The sequence below is a fragment of the Cryptomeria japonica genome, chromosome 5 (genome assembly GCF_030272615.1).
Source record: "Cryptomeria japonica chromosome 5, Sugi_1.0, whole genome shotgun sequence".
Classification (NCBI taxonomy): Eukaryota; Viridiplantae; Streptophyta; class Pinopsida; order Cupressales; family Cupressaceae; genus Cryptomeria; species Cryptomeria japonica.
In genome coordinates this window covers 743,497,060-743,507,040 of record NC_081409.1, presented here as the reverse complement: position 1 = coordinate 743,507,040, position 9,981 = coordinate 743,497,060, and the positions used below count along the sequence as shown (strand labels likewise).

Here is a 9,981-nt window from a genome sequence, read left to right as displayed (position 1 = left end):
TCTATTGTTCTCTGGGAACTTTGGAAAGAGAGAAATAGGAGACTCTTCAAAAAACAGAAGTTGGGTTGGGAACAACTTACTAACAAAATAGAAGTTGTTATTATTGAAATTCTGAATAACAAAATAATGAAGGGTTAGCATGGGGAGACAAATATGTCCTTCTGGGATGAGAAGATGAGGGGGCATTGGAATGGCTTGAAGATTCCCTCTTACATTGGATTAGGGCCCAAGCTAGGTAAAGGTAAAAGGGAAACTTGTGTTTGGAAACCACCTAAGATGGGTTGGTTTAAGCTAAACTTTGATGGAGCCTCCAAAGGTAATCCAGGATAGGCTAGCATTGGATGTTGTCTTCACAACTCAGACGGAATCGAGGTGGCACAGAGAGCTAAACCAGTAGGCATTGAATCTAACAATAGGGTAGAATTCATAGTGCTAGTGGAAGGGCTTGAAATGTGCAGGGCATTAGGAGTGGAGAAATTGGTTGTCGAAGGGGACTCAGCCATTATAATCAACGCTATGAGAAAAGGATCCATTCTAAACAAGAGGTTAGATGTGTGGCTCAATAGAGCTTTAAACTTGAGCAAGGCCTTCAAGAAGATCATATGTAATCACATCTTCCACGAGGGTAATTCTAAGGCTGATGAATTAGCTAATATGGGGACACATGGGATCTATATAGACTAACAGTAACATCATGTATGTAGCCTCAAAAATTGTAGGATCATACCTCCCCCTCACTCCTCGATCTATAAAGAGATAGCAGATAAGAGGCTTGGAGGGTGGACAGAGATTATATATCTCAGTACCTTACGTTAATGACACATTTACACTCCTACCATTTTTCTAAAGAGAAAATACTCATTATGTTGATATATAGAAGAACTTTATATATTCCTGCTTTTCCTCATCTCACGAGTTCTTAGACATATAAAAATATAAATATAAACATATTCATATATATAGGTATATATATATAAATATATACAGAGATATATGCATATATATGGATACATATAAATATATATATATATATATATATATATATATATATATATATATATATATATATATATATATATATATATATATATATATATATATATATATATATATATATATATATATATATATATATATATATATATATATATATATATATATAAATATATACAAAGATATATGCATATATATCTCGAGGAAGAAGACATTGAAGTAGTCCCCGATGATATGAAGATCCCCTCTGACCCTGCCTCTAGTCCAGGTGAACCCCTTGTTAGTTCAGGGACGATGGCAAGTAAGGTTCAGTCGAGAAGGAGTCAGGCTTCTCCTAAGTCCCAAGACTTGATTCCTCTCTGCAAGATAGTTTTTTATGTTTCTTTTTTTGTTTACTTTATCGTCTCTCGTGGCTCCGACTGTTTTCCTTTGATACTTAATGACTACTTATACTTTTAGTTTTGATATAAGTAATACAGACATTTGGATGTTCAAGTTAATATTATATTTAGCTTAGCTATGTTATTAAGTTATTTTGTATCTAGCTTTGTGTTCTTCTAGCATCAAATTTATTTAATTGTCTGCTCTAATTTGGATGCATTCTCAAAATTCTGCATGATAAAGATATGGGTGATTTAGCAGGTCTCGCTTGTGGGTTTAAGCGGATAATTTGGTGAATATACAGATCTATACAGTTATTACCAAAATGTGGTTTATTCATCCTCTCGGTGCTTACTCTAGAGCAATCCCCTGCTTGCCTATCTCTGCTTCATGTCAAAGTTCTTTCCCTTTTTATATATGTATGCACACACACACACACACACACACACACACACACACACACACACACACACACACACACACACACACACAGTGTGTGTGTGTGTGTGTGTGTGTAGGAAGAGGTAGGCGGGGATTGTTGCTACTTTTACTAATTCTCTGAGACTGGTTTGAGAGACCTGGGATTGGGATTCATTTTAAGAACTAGCAGACATTTGTAGTTTGTTGATAAGCCTTATGAAGGTAGCCCTCGGGTTTATAATCAAACATCTCTATCTAGTATTTTCCATCTCATGATGAATTTCTAGCTAATTTTGAAAAATAAATATTATAACTATTGGACCTACTTATGGTTATGACATCAATTCTCTCAGGAACCATGGTAACCCTGGTATAAGGTTGAACAGTTATTTTAAAACTTTCTTGGTTATTCACATAGTCTGGTACTCTGGGACTTAGACCCTTCACACACATGTGCATATATATAGCTTCACACACATAGTCTCTAGAAAGGATTTGGAGATCGTCCTTAGTGGAAGGAAAATGAAATCTCTTGTTAACAGAAATTAAATAGGATTGAAACTTGTTGTGGATGAGTGATATGGAATTTCAGCTCTTTAGGGAGGATATATTATCCTTTCCTTTCAGGCCCTTGTTGTGTTAATATTATGTTTGACTTAATGATGTAGAAGGTGTTATCCTGGAACTAATGATATACAAGGCTCTAGTAATGATCTATTTGACAATCACAACAGGGTCACTTCTCACAATGCTATTGTAACCTGGGTAATCTTTCATCTTGCAGTCAACATTAAAAGGATTTCTTTGTTGTCTCAATATAGAAGATGTCATGGTTGTAATAGCAGTAGTGGAAAATGTTATGCAAACCATGTTATATGAGAATTGTTTGTTTTTACATAATTGGGCTGACAAATCATGAAGTGGTATGTTGTTGGGTTGTGTTGAGATTATTTTACAGGTGACAGAGCTAGCAGAAAGTCTGGGAGTCAAGATAAATGAGAAAAGACACTAGCGAGATTGAAGGCAGAATGCTGACAAGAGCACTCTCATGATGGGATACTTACACTAAAAAAATTAGATGAGAAAAGCATCTAGACCTGTATGAGTATGCTTAATCCAGAAAGAAAGATTCAAAAGGTTATGATGTAATTATAACTGTTGTTGAGTTTTAGATCCATTATCTAACTGGACTTAATGTCTCGGGCAAGGCCGAAGGTTTTCTCCTCTCCGCTCTTTCCTACCGGCACCCGCACTTAGTGGAGAATGCAATCTTGTTTATAATTTAATAAAATATTTTGGCTTCGCCTTTTACCGATCAAAAAATAATAATAATCTTAAATTAAAAATAAAAAAATAAAAAATTGTATCTTAAATAAAATTATTTAAAATAAAATATAATATTAACTTGTTAATTATTATTTTAAAATTTAAAATTATTATATTTATAATTATATAACATAATTGAATATATCAAATTCACATCGTCTGTTAATAAAATTTACCATGTCAATTACTTTTTTCCACTTTTTTCATTTTCATACACTGTAAAAACATTTTGGATTACAAAAATATACAGATGTTTAAATTATAAGTTGCATCCTTCCATATTTATTTTTTTTCAAATTTCAAAATCAACTCAATTGTATTCTGAATGATTACTCCCAACAATGTTAGTTTCTTCTAACTTTTTCCTTTCCTCAAATATATTTCTCAAAGCATAGCTTACTATTAGCCTAACCATTTTAACCTATTTATTTATTTTATCTATTTTTTATTTATGCATTGATTGTAATTATATAAAAAATGAATTAAAAATAAAAAGAAAAACTAAATCTAAGTTGGCTACTATTCCCATATCTTATAGAAAAGAGTAAGATAAAATATTTTAATACGAATAAATAAATCTTCTTAATCAATCCAATTATATAAAAAGTGAATTAAAAATAAAAAGAAAAACTAAATCTAAGTTGGCTACTATTCTCATATCTTATAGAAAAGAGTAAGATAAAATATTTTAATACGAATAAATAAATCATCTTAATCATTCAAATTAAGCTCACTAATGATAGTGAAATAATTGGAAAAAAGACCCATTTTTAAAACACAATTAATAATATAAGACCGAATTTTAAAATGAGAAGACTTGACTCTTTAAAATACAATTAGTAAATTACTATTAAAATATCTCACAATTCGTAGACTTGACTTTTAAATCTGACCCGTGAATAAAATAGGAAGTACAAATTGAAAGGTCGCTCGAATATTTGATGGGAATATGCAGCCTACAAAACAGTAAATTTGACTATGTCTCTCTCTGCTTGCACCCCAATAACCAATATCAACTGTGGTTAGGTATATGTGCCACCACATCATTGTACAAAATATGCAGGAACACATTATTAGATTGTATGTTTGTAATTTATATTTTACCCTGTAACATTGAGAGTATGTTGACCGATTGGCCAGCTCACAGAAAGAGACTCCTTTTAACTTATTAGGAGTCCCTTCTTTGTTTCTGCTTTTTGGTAATCAGATGAAGTTGAACAAAGGTAAAATATTTTTTATGGTACTGTGAGATACTGATTTGTCTCACTTTGATGGGCGGGAGAGTAAATGACATCCTTTGGCTTAAAATTATCTACGGACTTTCTGATGAATTCATTTCAAAAACAGAAGACACTGCCAAATGAAAGATGGAATAATCTTTTGAACAAAACCCGTACAATAGTCAATTCAAAATTATATAATTAAATTTTAATAATTTTCACAATTGTCTCATTTTGATGGGCGTGAAAGTAAATGACTTCATGTGGCTTAAAATTATTAACAAGGCTAGGCTTCCCCGTCCGTATCATATAGAAGCAGTATAAAATGTAGCAGGGGAAAGAGGGGAAGCATTAGAAAAGGAAACCCTAATCACAAAAATGCGTCGTGATCTCTTCGTCGCTACCAGAAAGGGCGATCTCAAAGTCCTGCAAGATATATATGGACAGAACCAGCGGCATGTGACCAGGGGGCTTACTTTTGAAGGAAATAGTGCTCTGCACATCGCTGCAAGAGAAGGGCATCTGGATGTTGTTAAATGGCTAGTTAGTGTGAAGCCCTGCTTGGCTGCAGCTCGTAATTCTGATAAGAATACGGCGCTGCATGAAGCTGCTAAGAAGGGTAAGCCTGAGGTTGTGAAAACTCTGCTTAAGTTTAACAAGTATGCTGTGTACAGGCGCAATCAGTTTGGAGAGACTGCCCTGATAATAGCTTCAGAGCACGGTCATGTGGAAGCAGCGGAGCTTTTGCTAGAAGCCACGCCATTGTTTCTGGTTTTCTGGCCAAGGGAGGACCGTCAGACATGCCTCAACACTGCAGCTTATGCAGGACATCTAGGTATGCTCTCACACATACATTGATATTGCTTTTCTAAAAATAAATCAGTACTTAAATGGAATAAATCCAGAGAGTATCAGAAGCCATGATCTTAATTATGGGTAGAGGCAGAGTTAGCTGAAACTAGGATTCGGTCAGGGATTACATATAAACCGGTAACAACTGCCATTCAAATTCCTCCATAATATTCTTTCTCCCATTCGATTTATAGTTGGTGAATCAAATGGGTGTATTGGTACTGGTATTACTCTTTCTGCCATTTGATTTACAGTGTGGGGAATCATTTGGATGTATTGTTAGCTAGCACAGTTTAGGTAGTTTGAAGAAAGGGTTTAAGGAGAAACAGTGTACAGAAGTTACTTACAGGGATCCAAGTCATATTGATTTTTTTTATATAACATATACATAATGATAAAGTAGTTTTTAAATTCAATCGTGTAAAATTTGTTTAATATCATTTCAAATCACATTCTATTCATGTCACACACTCCAAAAACTACTTACACCTAAAAATTGTTTTATTAATGTTAGACACTATTGTTCTATTAATGTTAGACTCTTGAGTCCAGAAACTACTTACACCTAAAAATTGACTTGCTAGACCAAGTCTTTATGATTATTTTCCAGCCTGTTGTATGCTGTTCACCTGTTTACCAAGATTCTCGGCTATTTGTTTGAATGGTCATACCAAATGTTCTATAACTTTTTCATTTGTTTGGCTATTCATGATTGTTTTCAGCCACTTAATCGAATCCTAAAAATTGGCGTTTGCCTACCTACTTAATTAAAATCCCTGTGCCATTGGAAGGCATGGAACAATTCAATTTTATTTTTTGAACAAGTATCCTAAAAAGTTAAATTTGAATATATCAAACAGCTTAATTCATTTGAATTTTATTTTTTTATTAAAAAACAAACAATTGCAACAAAAAGCTCCAAACCAACAACAAAAATTAACAAAGAGCTGCAAAGCAACAAAAAAAATTACAAAAGGGAGCTGCGTAGCAGCAACAGAACAGCAGCTGCAGGTACCAAAAATCAGAAGGAAAATGATATGCAATTGCAACAACCGTCAGACTGAAACAATTAGGAAAAACTATCAGCAACCTGTAGCAACAAACAAAGAAACAGTACACTGAATCGAGCTTTCACTTGAGGTAGCACAAAGAAACTGTACTCTGAATCGAGCTTTCACTTGAGGTAGCACAAAGAATATCAGCCCCTGAATACACCCCAAAACATTGTTTTGATCTGGAGCATTCCTATTAGTTGAACATACCATCATTCTCCGATCTGTAATTTTTCCAAATCAATCCCCCAACATAATCAGGTTAATTTTCCAAATCAAAAATCTCTAGCATAATCAATCATATCCTCGTGATGAGGAATGTCTTTCTCCATAAACATATGCACTATTGTCATCATGCCAGCAATCTGAACTCCCTTCGGAATTGGATTTCTGCTTTTGTCTTGAAATTTCTTAATTTGTACTTGAATGTTTTGTAATATTCCAATACAATCTGAATTTAACCTAGGAAAATTCTGTAGAATGTAAAAATGAGAAAAAACAACCCGACATCTAAACTTCCAGATGAAGTTAATAATTTATCTAAAAGACCAAAAGAGTGCAGTTTCCAAAGAGTCTCAGTATCTTTAAAAACCTCAAGGAAAAACATTTGTTTTTAAAATTCAATTTTTTATGACATGTAGGGTCCCCCTAATTGGGTGTGCTAGCAGCTCACACATTTGTGTCTTTGTTGATTTATTACTTTGTTTTGCTCTAAAATCTAAATATACATAAAACTAAATGTCTAATTCCTGCTTGCAGATGTAGTAAAGCTAATACTCGGTGAGTCTAGATTCTGCTTAGATATCATGCCTTTCATGCTGCTGATAGGGGATGAAAAGGGTGTCACCCCATTGCATGCAGCTGTTCATGGTGGACATAAGGAGATTGTCAAAGAGATATTAAGACCTGAGTTGAATGATTGGCATAAGAGCTTAATGACAAAGAAGGATAAATTTGGACGGTGTGCAATCCACATAGCAGCCATGAAGGGCCATGGAGATATTATAGATGTATTCATGACATCAATGCCAGATTGTGTTGAGATACGAAGCACCTGCCTTAAAACTGTTGTGCACTTTGCTGTGGAATATGACCAACTATTTGTGTTCAAGAAGTTACTATTTGAAAATGAGGGCGAAACTAACGCCAAACTGGTGAGCTATGACTATGACATTTGGGGCAATACAGCCTTGCATTTGGCCGCCATGAATGGAGTGGATCCCCTGGTTAGCTATTTCTAACTCAAATACTCCTCATTCTTTTCTATCAATTTTCTCCATAATTTCATTGCTTTTGGTAAATGTCTGTCAATTTAGAATTCTGGATTGTGGAAATCTTAAAATCTAATATCTGTAACTTATTGTGTATTTTTTAATCTAATAAAGAGTAACAATTTTCAAAAAAAATTATAATTTAGGTTAAATATTTTTAAAATTAACATAATATGTTTAATCTTGATCTTTTAAAAAGAATATGTTATTTATGCCTATTAATAATTTTATTGTATTTATGAGATGTGTATGAGAATATAAATTGGTTATTTTTTTTCAATGTTGCAGCTTGTAGACTACTTGTTGTCATTTCCTGGAGTAAAAGCAGATCTTGTCAACAATAAAGGTTTAAGCCCATTGGACATAGCATTACATGCAGTATCTCAAGATAAGCCAAACTTTGGTAATATTGTTCAACGTTTGAAAGATCATGGTGCTACACAAAGTTTAGTCTGCCATTGTAGATCTGAATCACCTCCTTGGAAGTCACAACAAACAACTAATAAAACTGGCATTGAGAGCAAAATATTGGATGTAGACACACTTGTGGCATCACTCATTGCCACAGTGACATTTGCAGCTGTATTCCAAATACCTGGTGGAACTGATAAGGAAAGTGGTCTTGCCAGTATGTCATTAGAAACAGTTTTTCATGTATTCTTATTCTCAGATTGTCTTGCCTTCTTTGCATCCATGACAGTAGTGATTGCTTGGATTTTTCGAGAAAGACTGCAGACAAAACTTGTTGCAGATCGGTCAGCACTAGCCAAATTATCAATGGTAAGCTTGGGGATAGCAATGGTCTCTACATGTCTTGCATTCTTAAGTGCCACCATCCTAGTCACAATACCTCGTAAACTTGATTCATTGCAGAACAAGCACCGTAAGAAGGAATATGAAACGATATTTACAGGTGAGATTGTGATAACATTTTTGGCACCATTACTTGCACTTGTGTTCTTATCATTGTCATGGCTATTTAAATATAACTTTCGTGCAACAAATGAGAGACAAGCAAGACTCAAGTGGGAACTTAAACGGGTCGTCATTTCTACACTCCCTGTGACTACAATTGTACTTGTTATCATTTTTGTTTATATCACTATATGATCAAATGCTTTCTATATAGAAGAAGCATGCACAATAGCATAATCTTTGATTTTTTAACAATACTTTGTTCCACTTTCTGTTATTTTGGATTATATGAAGCGAAATCCTTTCAAGGTTCTACAATTGTTTTAAATATTGTGTTGCAACTTATAAATTCAAGTATATTTAATGAAAATAATAGAGCTTATTAAATGTTATTTGTAATATAATTTTAAATCATTTTTAGATATCTTGTTTTGGCATAGAATCACACATGGTATTATTATGGAAAGATTCAAATTGAATTACATTTTTGTAGCATAATACTTAAATTTTGATGATTAAGTTATATATTAAGTTTATAATAATTGTATTAAAGAAAAATATTTTATTAATTTACGACAAAATATATATAATATTTATATGAAAAAAACATGCATGCATAAATATAAAAACTTACTCTTTAAGATGGAAGGACCTTTAAGTAAAGCATATTTGTATTTTTCACAAAATTAATCATGGTTGTTGAGCAATCTGATTGATTGCTAACCATTTTTTATTACTAAAAATTGGTTGTAGTTGACTTGGTGCCTACACATGATTTTCTATTTTCTAAAAAAATAGACATACATGATTGTTACATGGAAATTTTGGACATTGATCCCAATCAAAGACCTATGCATTGAATAGGACAATAAATTTGACAAAACAAAAGGATTAGAAAACAAGTATTTAGTGTTCAATCCTTATTTGAACAAGCTAAACTCAAATAATAAGCAAGATCGATGATGAGGATGATGTGATCAAAGATGGTGCTAAGGAAAAGAAAGATGAGTATGATGGTCATGATTATGGTTGTGAGTGTAACCATGATAATGAGGGACACATCGATGCAAAAGGGTCAAATTCAAGTGTCACTAATGGAAGATATAGTTTCTACATCTACCTCAACAGATGGATAAGAGATCCAAAAATTATTTATATCAAGGGAAAAGTTAGTTGTGTATTCTTAACAACAATTTCATTTTAAGGGGCTTTAGCACAAGTGTGAACTACACCAATAAATTTAGATAAGTTAGGAAACATTGGAATGATTTATTATCTTATGGGACTATGGTGGTATGAAAAATGTCAATGAGCACATGCATGATGATACTATGATGTACATTGAGCATCTCAATTATCCCACAAAAGTCACCATGGTAAGGCGTGGAATTCATGGCTTTAGAACTCATAGGGAAGGCACACACATGCAAGTAGACTAACAACAAATGGTGTCGGATGTGGACTTCCTAAGACGATGGGTAGGAGAGACCAACCCATGGAGTTGGATTAGAAGATAGATCGTTATGTTCAATTGCATGTCATAATATAGCA

The 9,981-nt window shown here is 33.3% G+C and overlaps 1 protein-coding gene across 1 annotated transcript; it reads left to right on the top strand.

Annotated features, from left to right (window-relative positions):
* The first annotated feature begins 4,591 nt into the window (after window positions 1-4,591).
* LOC131855987 (ankyrin repeat-containing protein At5g02620-like) lies at window positions 4,592-8,741 on the top strand. The gene is made up of 3 exons (XM_059221716.1): window positions 4,592-5,175; window positions 7,004-7,470; window positions 7,804-8,741. Exons 1-3 carry the CDS (start codon window positions 4,719-4,721, stop codon window positions 8,623-8,625), a joined length of 1,746 nt encoding a protein of 581 aa, XP_059077699.1. The 5' UTR covers window positions 4,592-4,718; the 3' UTR covers window positions 8,626-8,741.
* Window positions 8,742-9,981: the final 1,240 nt, after the last annotated feature.